Source organism: Natrix helvetica (genome assembly GCF_964273705.1).
Source record: "Natrix helvetica genome assembly, chromosome: 1".
NCBI classification, from domain to species: domain Eukaryota; kingdom Metazoa; phylum Chordata; class Lepidosauria; order Squamata; family Natricidae; genus Natrix; species Natrix helvetica.
The window spans coordinates 315790778-315814372 of NC_138548.1; the positions used below are offsets into that span (position 1 = coordinate 315790778).

General features: G+C 40.8%; 1 protein-coding gene across 2 annotated transcripts in view; it reads left to right on the forward strand.

Moving 5' to 3' along the window:
- The window catches only part of CFAP100 (cilia and flagella associated protein 100), a 25623-nt gene continuing 2028 nt past the window's right edge, over positions 1-23595 (forward strand). Inside the window, exons 1-16 of one of the 2 annotated variants that reach the window (XM_081939712.1) lie at positions 1-387; positions 1645-1789; positions 2949-3085; positions 3726-3809; positions 5144-5250; positions 6660-6852; positions 8264-8331; positions 9532-9695; positions 11700-11780; positions 13127-13296; positions 15984-16185; positions 17466-17532; positions 18919-19070; positions 21410-21545; positions 22161-22363; positions 23311-23404. In XM_081939712.1, coding sequence (XP_081795838.1) covers positions 3019-3085; positions 3726-3809; positions 5144-5250; positions 6660-6852; positions 8264-8331; positions 9532-9695; positions 11700-11780; positions 13127-13296; positions 15984-16185; positions 17466-17532; positions 18919-19070; positions 21410-21545; positions 22161-22363; positions 23311-23404 — 1788 coding nt within the window. In that variant the 5' untranslated portion in view covers positions 1-387; positions 1645-1789; positions 2949-3018. The remainder of the gene's footprint in view (positions 388-1644; positions 1790-2948; positions 3086-3725; positions 3810-5143; positions 5251-6659; positions 6853-8263; positions 8332-9531; positions 9696-11699; positions 11781-13126; positions 13297-15983; positions 16186-17465; positions 17533-18918; positions 19071-21409; positions 21546-22160; positions 22364-23310; positions 23405-23595) is intronic. The other variant, XM_081939711.1, reaches the window with a different exon arrangement.

The window sequence follows — 23595 nt, forward strand, 5'->3', positions numbered from 1 at the left end:
TCGAGGACGCTGGAACCTGCCTCTTGTCCGAAAGCGCTGCGGCTCTTGAGTTAAATTGGCCAAACGGACTCGCAAAACCTCCGGCACTGATGTTTGCCGCGCAGAAGCAATTAAAAGAGCAAAGTGGGATCGGAAAATAACTTCAGTCACTGAATTGTGCTTTTCTTCTATAGAGAGGCATAACTTTTTTTCTTTTAATTTCCTATCGGGAGAGAATTCAGGCTGAGCGCGATTTGCTTTTTTTGAACTTCCAGCGTGGATGAAAAGGGTCGTCGAAAAGCAGGAAAAAAATCTACGAGGGGGGGGGGGGAGAGAATCTCAATATTGAAATTAAGCATCTTATGTCTCTGGAGTGAGCTTACCCAGCAAACGTATTTACCATCTGTGGTAATTCATCTTCTATTTCTATCAGGAGGTTTAAAAACTTTTTTTTTTACTACATTCTCCTTTCCCTCCCCCCCCCACCCTTTCTCCCCAGTTGATTTATATAGTTGTGCTTTCAAATGCAATGTTCAAGCACCCTTTTTTGTACTTTGATTTTCTGTGTGTAACCTTTTCTGGGAGAGAGTGAAAGAGGATGATAGCCTGAGGTTGTTCCCGAACATCAGCAGGATAATATTAAACAGGCTGTTAAACAGTAATCCTGCCCCAGCTCTTGCAATAACGGCAGACTTCAAGTTTTAAAAAAATGTTTTTTTTAAGGCTTCAGCTTCAAATGGAATTGACATTGGAATTATTAGGGTGGTTTCCTCCCCATTCCCCTTCAAAGGCAGCTGTCAATTTGCTTCCTTACCCATCACGTTGAGGAGATGCTTTGAACCTTTTCATTCTCTTGGTAAAATGTCGTTCTTGACATACGGGCCGCAACAGGAGGCTAGAATTCCCATTGCTAAGGAAGGCAGTTGTTCAATGAATCGTGTCTGGTTTTATGACGATGATGGTTATTATTTTTGCCATGATTCTAAACTGAATCGTTGCGGTTGTGAAGCAGAATCAGGTGGCTGTTGAGCAAATCTGGCGTGCCCCATTAACTTCATTTGTCGGAAGCCCCTTGAGAAGGTTGGAAATGGTGGTGACACAATCCCAGCGCACTGCAACCAGAGTAGCAATAGCAATAGCATTTAGGCTTATATACCACTCCATAGCATTTCACTACAGTCTCTGGTGGTTTATGGTATAATTGATTTGCATATTTCCCCCCCCCCCAACAATCTGGGTCCTCATTTTACCTCGGAAAGAGGGAAGGCTGAGTCGACCCTAAGTCACCAGGGTTCAAGTATAAATACACGCTTGTTGCCAAGTGTTCCCAAATTTTGATCACGTGACCACGGGAATGCTGCAATAATGATTAGCGGAAGGACCGGTCATAAGTCCCATTTTTCAATGCAGTTGTAACTTTGAACGGCTGCTCAATGAATGCGTGTAAGACAAGGACTTGCCAGCAGTTTAGATAATTCTGTGAGATGAGACGAGTGAATACAATACCGAGGCTTTTAGGGCTTCAAAAACCATTTCACCAAGCAGAGAGGAGCTTTCTAAATACTTGTGCCAAAGTCAAGCCTTCGAATCAAGGTAACTTCATGGACACAGCCATGCAGTTTTCTACGCATCAGCATGGAATTGTTTGCCGTTTTTTTCTTGCAGGATCTTTTTTCTCAACTTCCCAGTCTAGCCTACAACCTTAGATTTTCCTGGTGGTTTCTTCTCCAAGTATCAGACAAGCACAACCCTGCTTAACGTCTAGGCTGAGGTAAGGTTGATCAAGGACTACTGTCTCTACAGGAAAAAGGTAACGCTTTCCCTGTCTGTCTTTAGGCTATGGTGCTCATCTCTGTTTCTTAACTGAGGGATCCAGTATTATCCAAAGACATTTTCCATGGTCATATGACCAACATGGCTATATGCTAAAGGTGCAGAGAATGCTGTTACCTTCCCACTGAAGTGGTACCTATTTATCTACTCACGTTTGCATGCTTTCAAATGCTAGGTGGGCAGAAGCTGGGGCAGGAACGGAAATTCTACCCATTGTGCGGTAGAGGTCTCAAACCCGGACTAAGGTCTCGAACCTGGGCTGTCAGCTTTTCAGCTGACAAACTCAGCGTCTTTAAGCACTAAGTCATCACACCCAGTCATCTATTGATGTACTTTACAGTATATCAAGTTAATTTGTTAGGAGCTACTGAAATGAGTGTGTATGAAGTGAGATCGTTTTCTTGAAAATAACTGCTTCAACCTGAACCACTGAGAAAACATCTCATAGAATAGGTAGCCATTAAGCTTGTAGTGATCCTTCCCTCTATTTTACACATCATAGCTGAATTAGCGTTAACAATTGGGAAATAATTTCCAGTTGCAGATTTCCAGACCCCTTTAAAGCAAGTCGTTTAAAATTATGGTGGTGATGATTTCTACAGATCTTTTGTTCAGATTAGCACCATTTTATTCGACCCCGTGCCTATTTTATGCACACGTTCCCCCCCCCCTTTTTTTTTTTGCTTAAAAATGGGGGGGGGGAGAACATGTCATCCTTTCTGTGAAAAAAAAATATTTGGATTTAATAGGATATGGCAATAGTGATACAAAGATCAGGGGCAATTCAGGTTTTCCTATGGTGGAAAAAACTGAACCTGCACAAAATTCCTTTCTTCTACATGTCATGAAATTGTAGAATGTTAATGTTAAAGAGGAGTTACAAATCATTCAACTGAACCTGTCTCTGAAGAACAAAATGAATGTCCAGTGAATCAAAACCCACCATCATTTGCAACTGTTGGCCAAAGTCTCAATTTTAGTTATTAGGAGGGTTCTTCAAAATCTTTTTCATTATAGTTTCAATTTCTGGCTCAAATTTTAGCAGTTGTAAATGAGTTTCTATGTTGTTAAGGTTTAGCTGATCAATGAATAAAATAACATTTAACAAAGGATTCCTTATACATATCTCTTCGTAGGCCAAGATTCAGTGTTGCATCTCAGGACATCTGTTCCCCAGGTCAGCCTTCTTGTTAGAACATCCTCAAGATGTCTGGAATCTCATTTGCCCCTTCAAATGCATCTTCAGGCTCAGTGGACTCTGAAGAAATTTACAGTAAGGCTCTTTTGTTTTATTTCCTAGAATGTAATGCTTCCTTCTTTTTAAAGTTTTAAAATTCATGTTAGGGTAAGGGCAGCTTCTGAAGCAAAATACAGACCTATCTTTATTGTAGATTGTTCCTTTTGAAAGAGCCAACTTCATTGATGCTTGGTTTCTTTGGAGTTTAATACCTGGAGCATAAAATTATCCTAGGTTGAAGTTAATACTTCTTGCAGGTCAATAAAGAAAAATCTGTTGGTATGGTGATACTCAGAGGCACCAGGTTGTTTACTGGGAATTTATGTTTGTATAACTCTGGGTGTGTGAGAGAGGGGGCGGGGGAGAATGCCCTTCCTGTCGCCAATGCAGAGTTTTGTACAGCAGATATATTCTCAGTGTGCCCAGAGAGAGAAATATCTGCCTCTACCTAGGATTGAACTCACAGCCTCCTGATTGTGAGGTGAGAACTCCACCGCACCACGCTTGACTCTGTTTCTAATGATATATACAAAGTGCCCCATACAAATTGGTCTTCAAATGTTAAACAATGAAGTATGGTAAGTCCTATGATGCTGACACTTAAGTCTTAGGAACTTTCACTATAGTATAACTTATTTCTGAATAACTAAGTGAAGTTCGTTGTTTATTGGATCAGAGACACGGCTGGTATCTCAGCAAACCGGAGATGTGTTTACAATACCCTCTTCTAAGTCCAGCTCTAGACCAGGCACCAAGTCATGTAAGTCTCTCTTTTTAATTGTTTACTGTTAGTTCCCAAATTCCATTATGCAAGCTATCATCAGTGGATCATTGAGCAATTTTAACACAATGGATTGGGTTTTGGAATTGTGGCACAACAGAGGAAGCCACTGCCGTTTTAGCAACTTTGAGCAGATCAGTTACCATTCTTACATTATTGTTCCTAAACTTGCTTGACTATAGGATCTTTCAGGATCAGAGAATCTTCCAAATCATGTAGAGCCAATGTACTTTGATGTTCTCTTGGGTCTGAAATCCAATTATATGTTTTCATGAACATAAAAATCTTCCCTCTGCAATCCTCCCTATACCTTTGAAATTTCTGCCAGACAGTGGTGGGATTGAAAAAATGTTACTACCAGCTCTGTGGGCGTGGCTTGGTGGGCATGGCATGGCTTGATGGGCGTGGCTTCAAGGGCATGGAAGGGGAAGGATACTGCAAAATCCCCATTCCCTCCCGATCAGCTGGGACTCGGGAGGCAGAGAATAGATGGGGGTGTGGCCATTTACCGATTGGAATTTACCAGTTCTCTGAACTACTCAAAATTTCCGCTACCGTTTCTCCAGAACTGGGTCAGAACCTGCTGAATACCACCTCGGTCACCAGAGCATCTTGAAGTTACACTGGAGAATAAAGGAAAGAAGAGGAGATAAAAAGAAAGTTGTTTTCAAAACCAATGTTTATCCTGTGGCAAATAACAAATTGTCTTGATTTTAAATGAGGCTAAGTATAGAGCTATTCCTAATTTGGAAATCATTGTGACTTAAATGCTTGAGATTCCATTAAAATGCACTACTGCCCTACTGTGTCCAAATCTCTTTTCTAGTATGATATGTTGCAAGGTTTCCAAAAAGTTTTTTTAACATGAAATGGGATAACTCACCATAGCCAACTTGCCATGGCCAACTCGCTGCGGGACAGTTGAACACTTTATCATTTCAATGAGTTACTTTTATAATCGGTGACCACATTTCCTTGGAATGACTGTAACTCTTGTATTTCTGGGTTGCCTTTATTTTATTATGATTGGCCACGGTTCTGTCAAAATGAATTTAACTTTTTTCATTTGTTGAATTGTCCTGTAATGAGTTTTCCTGCAGGGAGTTGGCTATGGCAAGCTAGCCAGTCAATTATATTATCCTCAAATGATAATTCACTTGTGATGAAGTTCACCAGCCTTCTTTCATTCTTCTTTGCCCAATTGGAAACATTTTGGTTATTCTTATTAATTTCCTCGTTATATTTGGATGACATAATGCTGCTCGGCTATTGCTTTCTTAATATTCTTTTTTGTTTGTTTGTTTCTTTTGCAGTTCCTCCTCGAAACACAGACTTGCTGTTGGAACAAAACCCATTCAAAATACCTGCAGATATTGATATTTTTTTGCTGCGAGATAAACAGAAAGAAAAAGCCAGGATGGTATGTAGAAAGTACAGGACGTTTCCAAAAGAATTTTTTTCCCAGCCATGGCCAATCAGAATGCTGACAGTGTGATGTGCCCTCTTCCCACTGAGCTGGTGTACTGTCTCATTGAATTAAGAGATTTCATAGCAGAAGTAATGTTATTATTTGTGCAGTATTATTTTGCATGAGTTAAGGAGAATCTCTGAGACTTTTAGAAAAACTCTGTGTATTAAATAATAAGATACACTGATGGTTCTGTAAAAGAGTCAAAAGTACAATCTAAGATGAAGTGGGAAGCTGATTTTTTTTTTAGAAAGGCTACAGATGATAAGAGAGGATTGAGTGTTCAGACAACATGGATAGAGAGAATCTTCTTTCTTGTAAGATTGGAATCCAGCACCATCCACTGAAAACGATTGGCTACACTAGCTGGAGATTATAGTAACTGGAACTCAATCCAACTGGAGGGCAGCTGGTTAAGGAAGCCTAACTTTTGTGTTTTTTGTGTAGTCAGGCACTAGATTAAACAAATGTGGAATAGCAGCATCAAAACTAATTTCATAGTAAGTTCTGAGAGGAGGAGGCTATGCCCCATTTTTATAGGGTCCCAGGTATGTGGTATAGTTATTGGGTCTCCTGCTTGAATAGGGGAGGCTAGACCAGAAGCCTTCCAAGGTCCCTTCCAACTCTGTTATTCTGTATTCTATATATTTTGCATACAGTATTATAACTGATCTCACAGAGTGAATAATTAGAACGTGCGGGAATCTCTAGCATGTATACACTATTGAAACAGCAATGCCTGTGATAGCTTGGGCATGTTGTGAGAATGGCTGATGGTCGGATTCCGAAAGATCTCCTGTATGGAGAATTAGTGCAGGGAAAGTGCCCCAGAGGGAGACCACAGCTGCAAATAAGGATATCTGCAAGAGGGATCTAAAGGCCTTGGGAATGGACATTAACAGCTGGGAAACCTTGACCTCAGATCGTTCAGCTTGGAGGCTAAAGACGCAGCATGGCCTTCTCCAATTTGAAGAGACATTTGTTTGGCACACTGAGGCAAAGAGGCAGTCCCAGAACCAGCGAAATCTGGGGGCTGGGCAGGGGACACAATGTATCTGTGCTCAGTGTGGAAGGGATTGCCACTCCCGAATTGGCCTTTTTAGCCACACCAGATGCTGCTTTAGGACATCTTTCCAGAGCACGGTACCATAGTCTTTTGAGACTGAAGGATGAATTATAACTGATCTCACAGAGTGAATAATTAGCTCCAATGTTACAAAATACAATTCCATTTTGACCTCCTAAGCAACTGCATTTTCTTATACGGTCCTTTATGCTGGTGATATAATTTTGCTGGGGCAGCCATCTTGTGAAGCCTCCGATAACCAAGGGGGCATTTAATCAACTACTCCTTCCTTTAGGAGCGAGAGCGCCGGAAGACTTTGAAAGTCCATGAGAAGATGACTTGCTCCACTCTGCAGAGTTCCAAACAGTCAGGATTCAAGAGAGCGATCCAAATGGAAGAAGAAGCTGAGTACAAGGAGTTAGTAGCAGAAGCCGAACGACTCAAAGCTCTCCGAGAAAGCATCTCCTGGAAGATAGCAATTACTAAAGGTAGCTGAGGAAAGCATTCAGAGTGATCCTAGGCCGCAATGTAGTGGGATTATTACTTGGTATCAGAATATATACTGTATAAGCTTCCAGCTTCAGATTCTCATTTTTTTCACATTCAGAATGAAATAATTTTAGACATAGTTTCCCCAAAAACTGATCTAGGTGAGGGTGCAAACTTGCTTTAGGTTGGCGGGTCTCTTCCTGCCTCTGGTTAGCATTATCACTCCAAAGTAAAACCCAATTGGCGTCATCTGTTCCAAACTTTTAAGAGAAAAACAGTTGGGAGGATTATTTTGAATAGGGAAATAGCCAAAGCAGCAGGCTTTGCTTTACATCTTGACCATAAGTTGGAGCATAAGATGAATAAAAATTTCTGAAGTATCTTCATGATGTTTCTAAAACACTCTGTAATATAAATGAGGTTCACCAGAGTTTCGAAGTTTCTGATGGGCTCTTATCATATGCCATAGGGCAGTGATGGTGAACCTATGGCATGTATGCCCCAGGTGGTACACAAAACCTCCTCTGTTGGCATGCCAGCCGTTGCCCCAGCTTAGCTCCACCGCTCATGCGCACCTCCCACCGGCCAGCTGATTTTCAGGTCTCTGCCGCACATGCACGGGAGACAGGGAGCATGTGGGATTTGCACATGCATGCTTGGGGGCGAAAGGGAGTGTGTGGGGTGCAGCATCCTTCCCCCCCCCCCGTGGCCCATTTTTCATCCCAGGGGGCTGCAGGGAGGCCTGCTAGAACCAAAATGGGGCACGGGCAGAGCGTCCATGCATGTGCAGGGGTTGGGTGGGTTGCGTGCGCATGCACAGGGGTGGGGCGCACAAAGGGTGTTGCATGCACATTCTATTATGGGTGCAGGCACATGTGGATGTGTAGTTGCTCACGCACAGGCTTTCAGCAAGTGATGTCAAAAAGGTTAGCCATCACTGCCATAAGGTCATAGCATATGAAAGAGTTTTTTATGAGCATCAAATTCTGCCAAAAGCTGCTGTCTCCAGAAATGATATCTGCTGCTGTAATGTCAGCGGCACATCTAAACCGCCCCCGATAGAAAGATCCAACTGTTATTTACAAGTGCTCAGAAAATAAGATTAAATGAAATAAACAGAGCAAAGATGAATAGAAGAGACGAAGAGCAGTTCCACATAGAAGCAGAACATTTTTGGTAATGGAACCAGCCAGTTTCTAAACCATGGGGGTGATAAAATTGTTGGTTGCAAGTGTCTCTCAACCAACTCAGTCAACGGAAAGAGGTTTTGGAAGCTCTGCTAAAAGTATTGTCTTCCCACTTCACTGTGGCATTCTGCATTTAGATGTTGTGGCTTGCACGGCTGCCCTCTCCCCTTTTTTTTCCTTCCCTCCTTCCTTCCTTCTTTCTTTTCTTTCTTTCCCCTCCCAGACCAGGTTGTAGAGAGAGAGACCATGGATGATTACATCAATCAGAAACGGCAGATGTTCTTGCTGCAGGTATTTCATTTTGTTCTAGTGGTGTTGCCTGTACGTCAGTTTGAAGTAGCGAAGAGGAGCTTGGGATCTGTATTGGGGACAGCTGGGATCAAGTCTTTTTTCTTTTCTTGTTTTGGCTGTCAAATTCACTGGAGGGCCTTGGGGGAGACTTACTCTTTCCAACCCAATTGTCGCGAGGATAACATTGGAGGAAAGAGCACCAGTCTGATTCTGAATGCTTTGAAAAGGGAAGGGTTACAAATGCAGCATTAAATGAAGTTGCTTCATTGCAACTCGATGGTAACTTTTAACACGAGGAATCATTTCAATAAATTGCCTGGTTGAAGATGCTTGCTGGCTTATGCCATGGACTTCTCTTCTTACATAGAGTAAGTTCTGGTGGGGAAATATATGGTTGTATCCCATTTATAGCCACAGCATATTTTCCCATGTCTAGGAATAGGCATGTTTGCGTGCATGGACTCCATATCTATATATATCAGGGGTGTCCAAACTTGGCAACTTTAAGACTTGTGGACTTCAACTCCCAGAATTGGGAGCAGAGCTGGCTGGGGAATTCTGGGAGTTGAAGTCCACAAGTCTTAAAGTTGCCAAGTTTGGACACCCCTGATATATAGAATAGATAAACACAGATACAGATGATACTACCATGTTTCCCCGAAAATAAAACAGAGTCTTATTTTCTTTTCACCCCTGAAATAAGTGCTTGGCCTTATTTTTGGGGAGGTCTGATTATTTTTGAAGTGCAGGAGACAGCGAGTGTGGTCACCTCATGGCTGCTGCTTTGCTGCAATATTTTCAGGGAGGGCTTATTTTCGGGGGAGGGTTTATTTTAGCGCATGCGCTCAAAAGCCCAATTGGGCTTATTATCCAGGGAGGGCTTATTTTCAGGGAAACAGGGTATATCTTACCAAGTCTATTTATGGAATTCCGCACCACCTATCTCTCCTGTCAGTGGCCATTATCTGTTATACGTCTTCAACGGTGTATCTGTTAAAAAGAGAAAGATAGAACTCATTGGACAGTTTGGAGGTAATAGCAAAGATGGATAGAAGAGACAAAGAGCAGTTTCACATAGAAGCAGAACTCCTTTAATGGAACAGCCAGTTTCTAAAGTATGGAGGTGATGAAATTGTCCATTAACTGAAAAGAGACATTATTGGGCCTCCCTTTCTCAATCACTTTTGGCTTCCCTTTCAGTACGCTGTAACTGTGAAAAAAGATGAAATTCAGAAACTGGAAAATCTGGCAGTGGAAGAAGAAGCAAAGCTAGAAAAAGCTGAGGAAGACTTGGAAAAGGACGCTGCCATGTTTGATGAGTTCCTGAAAGAGAATGACAGAAACTCTGTCCAAGCTTTGAAAATGTAACACTGAACCACAGGATCTATGCTGTAGCTTTCGTAGGCATCTCAAGTCCTGGGGAAGTTCTACAGTTTTCAGTAGGAGACACAAAGTCTGCCACTAAGTGTTGCAGGAGCTGCCTACAAGCATTTTTGCAATCATGTTGAATAAACGGCACTTGATTTTTGGAGGGAAATCTCCCAGGGCTACAGGGGGCATGATAGGGCATGATATCAGAGGGGGAGGAATTGCAATGTTGGCTTTGGGGTTTTCTTCCCCTATACTTTTTGGAGGATTCAAATCTTGAAGAAAATATAATCAGGCCCACACAGGCAGACAAAGGTTGACATATCTGACACATCATTTTCATAACGGGTCTGAAAGGAGTGATCAGAGAAGCTTGGTGTACTAAAGGTGTGGCTTAAGTGATGCTCACCTTCTATCTTAAGACTGAGGAACAAATTGTTTCAGAAATGACATCTTGAATTTCTAGTTTCAACAAAACACAGTAGCTTATATATCAAGAGAGGAAGAGGGAGGGAGAGAGGTCTGTGCAACTTGAGCTTACTGTGGACAATAAAATCATATCTCTGAGCATTCTGATTTTAATGCTTTCATTGGAGATGAACCTGTTAAAGTTCCACATGCTGTGAGAATGATTCAGAAATGCATGACACCATATATCCCTGTAGCAAACCAAGATTGTGTCAAAAAGGGAAGCACGGTGATCTCATCAGACAAACACCACCCTTGTATTATTGCATCCCAATGTCTTACACAGGTAGGCATGTCAGGGGTTTTGCATCATGGCTCAGAGTTATTCACCTTGACTCTCCTGCAGAGCCTTGTGCTTCAGATCTCATCAAGTGCAACAACTCTCAGCTACCCCTTAAAGAACTCGAAGGCTACTCAAATTTCCGCCTAGCCCCGGGGAGAAAAAAACCACTGCCGCTTTAAGAAACCCATTCAGAGTTAATGAAATTCTTCATGGAATTCATAATAGAGACTTGATTTATTTGTCAAATCTTTTCTACTGGGATTCAGATGCCAAATGATTCACAAGTTAATTTATTTCTATGCTATTCTTTCTTCTTGTTTAACAAACAGAAGAAAACCCACTTACTGCTATTTTTAAAGAGTTACAAAACTGCTAGTTAATGTAACAGCAAGCAGTTAAGTTCCCTGAAGCTAGTTAGCCGTCCACTTCCCACCCAGACTAGCAGAACTTTTTCTACTATTTTTTTTAAAAAGCTCATATTGACGTTCTAGAACTGAATCTATGTTGACAGTTTAGGAGAGCTGCCTTCTCTGTTCTCTAACTTACATGTAGGCCGTCCACCCCACACCTTAAAGAGAGTGTTTACCACATAGAAGTCAATTAAATGGTCCAAAAGAAATTCAGAGGTAGATGAAAGTTGCAGTAAAGTACTGTGGGGCTCTATATGAGTTTAAGTGCTATTGTTATATGATCCCTCCACAGCTGACCATGAAAAAGAGGGTCAGCCCACTCTTGTGTCATCTAATATGTCAAACCAACTTGGCTGAGAATCATTACATTCTACATTTCCTTCAGCCAAATTCTCAACCAATATATGAGTAGAGACGAGAAGGAAATGACTGCCGGAAGGAGAGAAATGGAACAACACCAGGAAGAAATTTATATTTCCCTACTGTGTTTCCCCAAAAATAAGACAGGGTCTTATTTTCTTTTGCCCCCCCCCCAAATAAGCACTTGGCCTTATTTTGGGGGAGGTCTTATTATTTTTGAGGTGCAGGAGGCAGCAAGCATGGTCACCTCATGGCTGCTGCTATGTGGCAATATTTTCGGGGAGGGGTTATTTTAGCGCATGCGCTCATAAGCCCAATTGGGTTTATTATCTGGGGAGGTCTCATTTTGGGGAAACAGGGTAACCATTGCCTCTGACTTTTCATGGTGGCCTAAACTATGAGATCTCCCTTAATTCTGATATCACTTATCTCTAGTCATGCTCTGCAGGTAATTTCTGTCTTTATTTCTTCTTTCCTAGTGCTGAAAAAGAAACCAAAGCAAAACTGGAGAAAATAATTGAGATCCGGGAATTGACAGCGCAAATGATGAACATCCAAAGGTAGCAGTTACAGAAGATATAATCCAGGGTATATTTTCCTTCCTCCCCGTTTCCCTTTCCTGGATGTCCCAAATGCAGTTAAAAGTACATGAGTTCTATAGATCTTTATGGCATGCCAAATGTTTATGCTTGATAAACATTAATTATATGCCTGAATTATGGGTAACAAGATTTTATAGGTTTCCATTTGTTTCTCTCTCCAATGAATTTTAAATCCATAGATTGCTAAAAAAAAAAAAAAAAAAAAAAGATAATGTCCCCAAATATAACAATCAGTGTTGTTATTTCCATTGACCCTGCCTAGTATGAAACATTAGAGAAGATGCAAATAAATACTTTGGAATGAATTCAAATTAAAAATGAAAATTGTTCTTCTAATTCAATATTAGAAAAAAATAAATTAGACCTGTTTCAGGAATTATTTTAAAATACAGCACTCCCCTGAAAAACTAATGGTGTTTTTGCGCCAAGAGTTACTGCCTGGAAATAATCAATTATATTGATCAAAATCAATTTAAATTTAATTTAAAGATTCAGACTTCCTTGAATTAAGTTTGACCTTGGATGATTGCATAGATACAAGAATTTTGTCTTCTTGGCAAGAATCTGAAACTAGTTTTCCATTATGTCTTCCAGAGTGGATTCTTTTTTTTTACTATCGCTCTGGGATTTAATGATAGCCATCTAAGAAACACACTTTATATAGCCATCGAAACACTTGCCAAGTCTCACCTTGATGCCTTGGCAAGGTCAGCTAGATGCTGCCACCTGCTGGGACAAATTTCATTTAGCCTTGTCTGAATCCCTTCTTTGAAGGCAGAAGAAAAGAGAGTCAATGGAGTCACGTCAGAGGGATCAGCATTATGGTAGGAGTATGGGGCCATAAAGTTAATGGCATCAGGAAGGAGATGGGACTCTTGACTGACCAGATTCTTCTCATGACCAACCCACAAAGACGACCACACATCAGTGTGCCATATGATTTTTATGAAGATAACCTAACTTACAGGCAATATAAAAGTATTGTTTCTCTTCTACCAAAAGCATTCAGAGTAAAATTAAGGGCTATTTTAGGGTTATTCAACCAACCATCCATCCATCCATTCATTCATATATTTTAGATGTCTTGCAGTTTTACTTCCCAGAATGCTTACTGTCTTCTGGTGTCTTACCCAACATTCTTTAGGTCTAAATTGTGCCTAATGATTTATTTTCCCTGGGAATATGTACGTGGGGAGAAGAGCTTTATATTCAATGCCTATCCCAATTTTCCACAAGTGTCCTTTGGAAGTACCGCAGAGTAATCTCCATTTGCTCTTGATGCAATGACTGTTTCTTTTCTTCAGTGAGATAGCCCGATTTGAGGACACTTTGCAGGAATATGTGGTGTTCAAGGATTTCCTCTACCAACTATCTCCCAAAGAATGGTGGGAAGATCATGAAAGACGGCGGATGAAAGAAAAGGCAAATAAACTCAATTCTGAGAGTAAAGAGGAAAAATCAGGACTGTCAAAAGGTAAGCACTTCCATAATCCCAAAACTGTGTGATTCTCAGATCTGCATAGAAATAGCAATAAATCTTCAAAAGCCGTTACTGAACCTCATTCATCTTCAGAAGAAAAAAGCCAGAAGCAAAGCCACATGATATAATTACAGAAAATAAAAACTAATAGTATAGAGAACTTCCACATTAAACAGGTAAAATCTATTATCTTTTCAAATTAATTGGTATTTTGCTTCACGTGCACACATATCCATATGGATGAAACAAAATAACCCAATTTTGAGGTGACCTTTGTCCATCCTGTAAAATTATATTATGAATATGTGTTTTCTAAAATGATTGGCTTATCCATTTATTCTGTGAATTGACCCTCAGACCAAGAGAAGAAAACTACTGGTCATTTACATCATACTATCATTTTTCTATGCAGTTTTTCCAGGTGATGAATTTGCCAAAGAACATGGGAAAATCAATATACCTATTTTTTATATCTCATTATGATCTAATAGCTAATGAGTATCTTTGCTTAATGTGTTTGATGTAGGCACTTGTGAGTGTTACTATCTGCCTTTGTTTAGTCACAAGTGTTCAGTCCAGAAGTGCCTTAGCTTGATATAATTGTTTAGGACAGTTTAAACCTTGACAGGATATACCAAGTTATGGTAAAATACGTCTTATTGTGTCAGACATAGGTATAATATGGGGAATAGTAAAAGACTCATGAACCTCTCAAGAGATGAGAAAGTGAGCAAAATGTTATCATTAAAGTATTTGAAATGCTTCAGATACGGGTATTTCTCATCATGTTTATTTTATTAATTATTACTTACGTTGCTCTAATTCAGGGGAGCCAAACTTGTGCCATGACAGCATCATCACATGACGTATTGCGACTTTTCCCCCATTCGCTAAACTGGGTGTGGGTGTGGCCAGCGCGTGACACTACTGCTCTAGTCTCCATTTTCCTTGTATTTGCTTATATTTAAAGGGTAAATAATGAGATGCTTATAACTTTCAAGACTTTGGTCTTTTTCAGTCTTCAGTGTCAGGAAAGATAAGTTTATTCTGCAGTTGCTTGCTGTCAAAAACAATGAGCAACACTGAGGAAAATGTCTGACCAACACAGATTTTCAGTATATGATTTTTCTTTCTCAGTATTAGATCAGTGTACAGATTCATCAGCTTTAACAGAAAAAAGGCGCTGCCCTTCCCTTGATCATATGCATTTATTTTTTGAAGAATGAAAAATAGTGGTAATATCAATATTAATACTAATGATTACCATTTTATAGAAAATTTTAATTATTTATTTTATTTATTTCTTAAATTTATATGCCACCCATTTCCTGTCAAGCAACTCTTATTTCTTAAAATGATACAATAAACCTAGTTCTATACATTTTAATAAATTGAAAAATAATGAATTTCAAATGTTATAATTGTAAATCCTTCATTTAATTACCAATGTTTTTTTTTTCTTCAAGCACTATGGCTTTTTCCATTTTTTTTATTGTATGTAGTTATTCAGTTCTTCATTGTTTTTAACAAGTAATGTTAAAAAGTTATTATATCTGGAGCACATACTCATGACAAAATCCATACTTTTCATATCTCAGCTCACAACCCAAATATTCACAAAAACGCATATTAAGGAATTTTGTCAGGCCCAAAGCCAAGAATGACATATGTCAAGCTGAGTTTTTACTGTTTCACAAAATCGTACCATACTGAGCACTGTACCATTGGTACCTATAATATACTCTTTGAACTATTAGGGAGGGGCTGTCTTGACCCTCTTTCTCTCACACATAATATCTGAACTGAGTTGCCTCTTACTCCTCTGGTTTGCGCTCCCTCCCTCCTGGAAATCTAACTCACTACATTCCATCAGAGATGTGTGTTTGTGTGTGTGTGTATAATATATATTGCCAAAAGTATTTGCTCGCCCATCCAAATAATGATAATCAGGTGCCATGGCCACAGTGTATAAAATCAAGTACCTAGGCATGCAGACTGCTTTTACAAACATTTGTGAAAGAAGGGGTCGCTCTCAGGAGCTTAGTGAATTCCAGCGTGGAACTGTGATAGGATGCCACCTGTGCAACAAATCCAGTCGTGAAATTTCCTCGCTCCTAAATATTCTACAGTCAACTGTCAGCTGTATTATAAGAACGTGGAAGTGTTTGGGAACGACAGGAACTCAGCCACGAAGTGGTAGGCCACGTAAACTCGTCCAACATCAGTGTGTGACCTCACAAATGCGCTTCTGGAAGAATGGTCACAAATTCCCATAAACACACTCCTAAACCTTGTGGACAGCCTTCCCAGAAGACTTGAAGCTGTTATAGCTGCAAAGGGTGGACCGACGTCATATTGAACCCTATGGATTAGGAGTGGGATGTCACTTACAGTAAGTTCATATGCGAGTGAAGGCAGGTGAGCGAATCCTTTTGGCAATATAGTGTATTTCAGAGGACATCTTCACAGAGGTGTAGATGGAGAGGCAGGTGTTCTCTTTTCTTTCAGCTGCATTTATAAACTGATGTAGAATCAAACTTTTTGTCATTAAAATGAACTGACAATTGTACCCATCCCTCTTTCTGTCATGGCTTACTAATAATAGTCTCCCTCCTCCCTCCCTCTCTAAACAGTAACAATCAAGTGGGGATGACACAATTAATGGCCTTTTCTGTATTCAGGTTCAGGGAAGGATGTTCAAGAACTTCAAGAAAAGGGCCGACGTCGAACAATAAGCATCGCAAAACATTCTAGTTTTGACATGACTAGCACAGAGCCTCCCACTTCTAGAACAGCAAGCCAAACTTTGCCTAGAAAGGACTCTTTCAAATTAAGCCGAGTATCGTCTAGGGTGACTCTAAAGTCTCAACAAAGCAAAAAGCCGTAAGTATGTCAGGGAAATGAGCTGGGAGAGAAACAGAGAAGAATCAAAGCCACCAAAATTGGATATTGGATCTCACAGGAAAATATCCTAGTACACTACCTCACAGTAGCACAGCTTTCAAATCATGCCTTTATTTTGGCCTCTCAAATGAGAATTAATGGAAAGATATAGGATGGGTGGAGCCCTACATATGGATGCAAGTCAAGCTTTGTATATGTTGCCAATTAGCATGATGCCAGGGTTTTTTTCCCCACGTTGGAAGCACGGAGTGAAAGGATTTGCTGGTAACATTATCATTGTCTGGGAGATGCCAAGTTGAGAGCTCCTTTCAGGTTCCTGAAGTTTACTTGCAGTTCCATTAATTTACTTGTAGTTGCCCACTTTCAAACTGCTGGGTTAGCAGGAGCTGGAGCATGGAACAGGAGCTCATCCTCACTGCAGGAGCAGTGGGATTTGGATGCCGGCATGCCGACTGCCAGCCCAGCGTTCTAACCTCGTGAGCCACCACACTCCTTGATGATGTCAGTTTACATCAATTTCTAACTGACTGCATCTTCAATGCTCTCTTTCCACTTCCACTCTTCAAAATTATGTGTCGACTGTTGTGCAAACAGTTCTCTGCTTTTCTAATGGGGCTTTCCTTCTCTTCCTTCTATATTTCCATTTTGAAAATTTGCCATGAAATGTTGTCACCCTTCCTGGGGGGAACAATGGAAGTATTCAGGAGAGAAGGAAGTCCGACCATTAACTGAAAGGAAACAGGTAGTAGTAGCATGTAGCTGAACTTAGCAAATCTTGCAAAAACTAAGGAGGAGTAAATCTGGTTAACATTTGGGTAGGAGACCATCAGAGAATGCTCAAGTTGTTGGCTAGATAGGAAAATGGGTGGGTGGGTGGGAATTGTCGAAGGAAAGTAACGGCAGACTACTTTCATAACATGGCCAAGAAAATTGTCTCATTGTGTCTAGGTAGTCCTCAGGTGAACAAAGCATAAAGGCATCTTTAAAATAAACTGTTAGAAGTGTGGAAATTTCCTAAGAAAAAACTACAATTCCCAAAGTTCCAGAGAAAGAGGATAAATTATTGAATCAGTTTAATATTTTTCATCTATGGATATCCTGCCATCTCTTTCAACTTTCCACAAAGTGGAAAATAGTGGCTTGTAATCCATTTCCAATTCCAGTTCAAAATGCATGTTGAGGGATCAGCAAGATAAGCTAAAAAATAAATATTGCATTATAATCCCTGTAAACAACTGACTCAAGAATAACCTCTACAGGAGTGTACAGATTGCCCCATCAGAAGAAAAATTTACTCCAGAATTATCTGATGAAGATGACGATGAGGTTAGTAATTCAATGTTTTTAGCATATAAGTGCACCACTGATGGAGCTCTGCAATTAATTGTACATTTTTAAACTGGAATTCTTAAGGTGACATAGTGTTGAAAATGTTTAGTTGTTTAAAAGGTACTCAAATGTTTAAACTAAGCAATGGAGGACAATCACACCATTAAAAATTACAATTTTCCTCTTGAATTTTGATGGTACAATCCTGACACTGGAAAATGTGGTTGGGCTCTATACATATTATGAGTTGCCCACCCTGCAAGGTGATCAGATGTGGATGGGATCTTCCCTTATTTAATCCTTCCTTATTTACTCAATAATCTGCTGAAGTAGTTTGGAAGAAGAAATAGTTGCTCAGGGAACTCTTGTCATTAAATAGGGATGTGAAATGGATTTTCAGAGGCCTAGTCTAACATGTAACTCCTATACTTCATTAATTGAATTGGGGAAATGAAGTACAGCATCAATATATACCATATTTTGCTGAGTATAAGATGCACCTTCCCCCCCCCAAGTGTGGAAATGTTGGTGAGTCTTATACACCGAATACAGCCATTTTTGGCCTCCATAGCCCCACCCCAAATTTTTCCAAAAAATGGGTGAAAAACGGCCCATTTTCCACAAAAACAGGAGTGTTTTTTCCTTCCCCCAGCCCTGCTGAAGCCTGCAGTGTGCTTCTGGAGGCCAGGGAGGACAAAAACTTTTTTTTCTTACCTCTTCGAAATCTTGGTGCATCTTATAGTTTGAAAAATATTGTAGATGATAGACAAAAATAGATAACTAGATAGATACGTAGCTAAATAGAGATAGTAGGTATTTTGTTTACTTTTTTATTAAATTTATCTGCTGCCCATCTCATGGTTGAGATAATTGTTTTTCTCTCTTTCGCCATTTTCTTGCCAGTAAGATTAGCTATAATTCAATCTTTTTATCAGTACTGCGGAGAAATGATTAGCAAAGCTTATCCAGGATAAACAGCAATCTTTGTTCCAATATCTCAGGGGTTGCCACAAAGAAGAGGGAGTCAAACTATTCTCCAAGGCACCTGAGGGTAGAACAAGAAGCAATGAGTGGAAACTAATCAAGGAGAGAAGCAACTTAGAACTGAGGAGAAACTTCCTGACAGTTAGAACAATTAATCAGTGGAACAGCTTGCCTCCAGAAGTTGTGAATGCTCCAACAGTGGAAGTCTTTAAGAAGATGTTGGATAGCTATTTATCTGGAACGGTATAGGGTTTCCTGCCTAGGCAGGGGGTTGGACTAGAAGACCTCCAAGGTCCCTTCCAACTCTACTATTGTATTGTATTGTATTGTATTGTATCTCAACCTGTACATTTAATTAACAATATGGGAACTCCTTCATGTTAATACTTTCCTTGGCAGGTACCTGAATTATTCTTTACAGATCCATACCAGCTGCTGCAGGTTTTCACAGAGCTGGAAGAACAGAACTTGTCTCTGATTCAGAATTCTCAGGAGACAGAGGAAACCTTGGATGAGCTCCGGCACACTTTGGAAACCACACGCAATAAAATGTAAGCAGTTGCAAATGATTGCCCATATTAATCCCTTGCAACACAAGGATGTTCTCTGTTTCTTTCCAAACATGAACAACGTAGCCATTATTTTTGTACCCTCAAACAACACAGTATTGTTTTTTCTGCACTGCTGTTAAAAATGTTCTACCCTATATCTCCTATAGCACCAGATGTATTAGCATCTAGTGTGTGAAACAAAAATGGAAGAGACATTGGTGAGGTTTGCGAACAATTTCTTCCATTCCACTTTTGAGAGTGGAGGATCAGGAGATGTCAAGGCACACCAGACTTCATTCATCTATTTCTGCCAGCTGCTACATTGCATTACATACAGTCTTGCATGTTTCCATAAACTAAAAGATTTTAAATAGTTCAGATTGCCCCAAATATTAAGAGTAGCAGCTTTAGTTAAAATGTGCATGCCCTAACTTACACAATAAAACATTGTCAGCAGTAATTGTTATGATTTAAATATTAGTACAGAGCATCTTAGCATAGAGAGCCAGTTTGATGTGGTGGTTGAGGTGCTGGTCTAGAAATACAAGAGACTGTAAGTTCTAGTCCCGCCTTAGGCATGAAAGCCAGTTGGGTGACTTTGGGCCAGTCACTCTCTCTCAACCCAACTCATTATAAGGAGCAGTTGTTGTGGGAAAAATAGGAGAAGGGGCATTAGGTATGTTTGCTGCCTTAAGCTACTTATAAAATAATAAAAGTGGGATAAAAATCTAATAAATAAATAGTAGAGAAGACGATCAGATTAAGTTTACCCAGAATTTTTTCCCAAGTATTAACTGGTTCGGTAACCTCAAAGATACTGTGCTCCCTCCTGAAAAAGACACCAGCCAACTTCTATACACTTTATGTCAGTAGCAGTATCCCGCAGCCATTATTCTACCATTGTACCCAGTTCCCCCATGGAGCCAGCCAGCATTGTGTCAAGAGAAAACTACAAAAAACTAATCACGTGGAGCAAATGGAAGAATGGCAAAACATCACAAAACTTTGCCAATAGTACACTAATCCCTGGATTATAAGCATTCCCTTAGCAAATGTTTGAAGTTACATGATAAGCACCCCCTAGTATTTACGAAGAAGTCCCGAAACTACAAATCTTGCAGCAGCGCAGCAGTTGGTCGCCCTTATGAACAACCAGCTCTGCAACATTCATCCTGCACCTTGATGGCCAAAATGGTGGTTCAGAGGAGAGGGACTGCCCATCTGACGCTCCGTTTAGTCCTGTGCAGGCCTTGCCTGGCATATTGCTGGGCAAAATGGGAGGTGCTGAGATGCAGATTCACTCCTCCAACCAGTGGTGGGTTCTGGATCCCATTGCAATCGGTACGGTTGCAACAGATCCCGGCATCCTTCACATGAACATGTGTGGTGCGCGCATGCGTCTTACCTTCCAACAACGCCTCCGCAACACTCCAGCTGCTCGGTGGAGCATCGCACAGGCGCTGTGCCATGCGCGTGCATGGAAGTGCTGAAGGCTTTGAAGGACAGGCAAGGAGCGCATGCAGGCGGCAGGCCCTCCAGAGCACAGTACCGGAACAGTACCTGTGCTCCAGGCAGGCTCCATTACGCCCATACCAGGGCGTACCGCCTGCAACCCACCACTGCCTCCAATGCTCCGTTTGTGCCTCTGGAGACATCACCCAGCACATTGCAGGCCAAAATGGACCTCTGGAAGAGCCCCTCCAGAGCTCCATTTTTGCCTGCAACATGCCGGGTGAGGACTGCACAAGCCTAAACGGAACTGCAGAGGGGTGCATGGGGATGAGAGGCTGGAGAGGACACAGCTTGCTAGTTCTTCGCACAGTAAGTGACCCGGTTCAGCAGGTTGAGTAGAAGGGAAAGCAAAGAATATTTCATTGGTCGGGGACACCTTGGGTGGTCTTAGGCAGGTGGACTGTTCTATCAGTAGGCCCCCCCATGGCCTTCCCCACTCTGAAATATCTCAGGTGCACTTAACGAGCTTCGCATTCGATTAGCAAATGTGTGGGCGAAAGGAGAGAGTGATCCTGTTCAAGGTACGAGATTCACTCCCACTAATCCTCAGGTTACGAATAGAATGGAGGGGCTCGATTACATTCCTAACTCGAGGACTACCTGTATAGAGCGGCTGGGAAAATTCAGGACCTGGGAATTGAAAAAAGATGGTCTTGCCAGTGGAAAGCTGCTCACTTACAGCTTCAAAGAAAGTGTTTCAAAAACTGGTTTAACCGAGTGAGAATTGAGCAGATATTGAATTAGCTCATCTTTCCAAGTAACTGCATGATATAAAATTGCTCATGTCAAACTCTTCCAAAAAACGACTTTGTTTTTTTCTGAATTAGGGATCGTGAAATAGAACAACTGAAAATGCTTGCTGTCACTCTGCAAACCAACATTGTTAAAGAGGAGGAGACAGCAGCAGACCTGGAACTTAAAGCACGTGTCTTTTCTTTTGGAGAGTACAAAGCCGAAGTTCAGGTATGTATAACATCAAGTCAATTGATAAAGCTTGAACTTGAAGATCAGAAGGTACGTGCAATGCCACTGAATGGTGCAAACGGGAGATGGCTACTTTTCCTCCAAGGGGAAAGAGCATAAAACCATGCTCCACAGTCCACAAAATAACTTGGATTCTCTGTTCTGATGTCTGAAACAGTGCTGTGATCTTATACAGGGTAAACTGACACTGGAAATCTCCATTTCATGTTATTTTCCTGACATTCTTTACCCAGATCCCAAGAAAAGTTTTTTAAAAAAAAGACACAGTGAAGATTTAGGTGGCATGCTGTTGAAGTCACAACCTTGTTGAAGAAGAAAATGGAGATCAGATAAGCATTTGCGTGTGCGTGTACATACAATGCTTTGCAATGCTTTATCTTCTGTAGCTCTCCCCATCTGGAGAGGTTCAAATTCTTTCTATAAATTTTTTTGATTCTCTCCTGCTATCAAGAGCCCACGTCACAGCTAGGTTTCTTAAAAAACAGTTCAGATGGGAGGACTTTTGAGTTATTAATATTACTGAAAGCTGATGTTAAAGTCCCAATATCTAGATTTCTGAGGACTGAAAGTTCACCATTCGTCCTTAATTTGCAGGACAAAATGTTGGTGAGTTTGTATCGAAAGGTGTTGGAAGTCTATCGTCGCTGCATTGGAGAGAATGAGGCAAACCTGGGAACCTTGCAGATGCTTACTGTTATAGAACATCAATTAGATGACTTGCTAGAATGCCTTGAGAGGGTGCCTCCAGGAAAGATAGAACAAGCTGAGAAATCCAAAGAGAAAGAGCGAAGGATGAGGTAAGATAAAAAATCCTATTCAGCCTTTTTCAGAAAGGTAGGCAGTTCGGCGGTTCGAATCCCTAGCACCGCGTAACGGAGTGAGCTGCCGTTACTTGTCCCAGCTTCTGCCAACCTAGCAGTTCGAATGCCTTCATATGATGCCTTCAACAGAATGATGATTACATTCCTCCTCCACCTGCTTCTGTGCATCTTCTAATCTTATTGATGCTATGATTTTTGCTGCCATCAAAACTGCTTTGTAAGAATGGTAAGAGCATCAAAGAGCCGTGGTGGCACAATGGTTAGAATGCAGTACTGCAGGCTAACTCACTGTTCAGGAGTTTGATTCTGAACCACTCAAGGTTGATTCAGCTTTCCATCCTTCTGAGGTCGGTAAAATGAGGACCCAGATGGTTGGGGGCAATATAGTGACTCCATAAACCACAGACAGGAATTTAAAGCACTATGAAGAGGTATATAAGTCCAAGTGCTAGTTACTGCTATCAAATGATCTGTAATAGTAGGACACGGATGAATCCTGTGTTCCTACATTACGTGCATAGAAATATCTGGCCTTACAAGTATCATCTGGATGTTTGCTTGCTGTCAATCATACAAGTTTAATAAGGACACTTGAGTTTGGACTGCACCAGCGCTTACAATAAAGGTTCTGATAGAAGTAATAAAATGAAGTGTCAGAAAAGCTCCTTTTTGCAGAGTACATACTAGATATTTTGTCAATATGGGATACCAATCCCAGAATCAGCTGAGACCATGAATCAGATAGCATTTAATCCTTTTGGAGCCAATTCTTTATTCTGGAAGGGGCTTTCAATGTAGCCTTATGTGAAGTTCTTTGTGGATCCAATGCTCTATATGACACAAACCAGTAGGATTCTCTAAGACAATTTTGGGCTTATGTGACTTGCAATTGTAACTTTTAACCTGCTCTTTTATTTGGCCAGGATGAGAGAAGAAAAGATCAGGCAGCAGAGACAATTGCAGGAAGAGAGGCTGCAGCGAGCCCTGGCAAGAGCACAAGCTGACGTTAAGAAGAAGGTATGTTTATCTCTCACGCATCTGTTGTTGCATCCTTTTGTGATTTCAGCAGCTCAGACTGTTTTATCAATTCCTCCATCCAAAGCCTTTTGTAACTCCAGTTCATGAAGTCCAATAAAGGAGAATATTTGTAGCCCAGGGTTGAAATGAGGGGTCCTTGGTGCTCTCTGAGCTTGCTTGTTTCCTTGCAG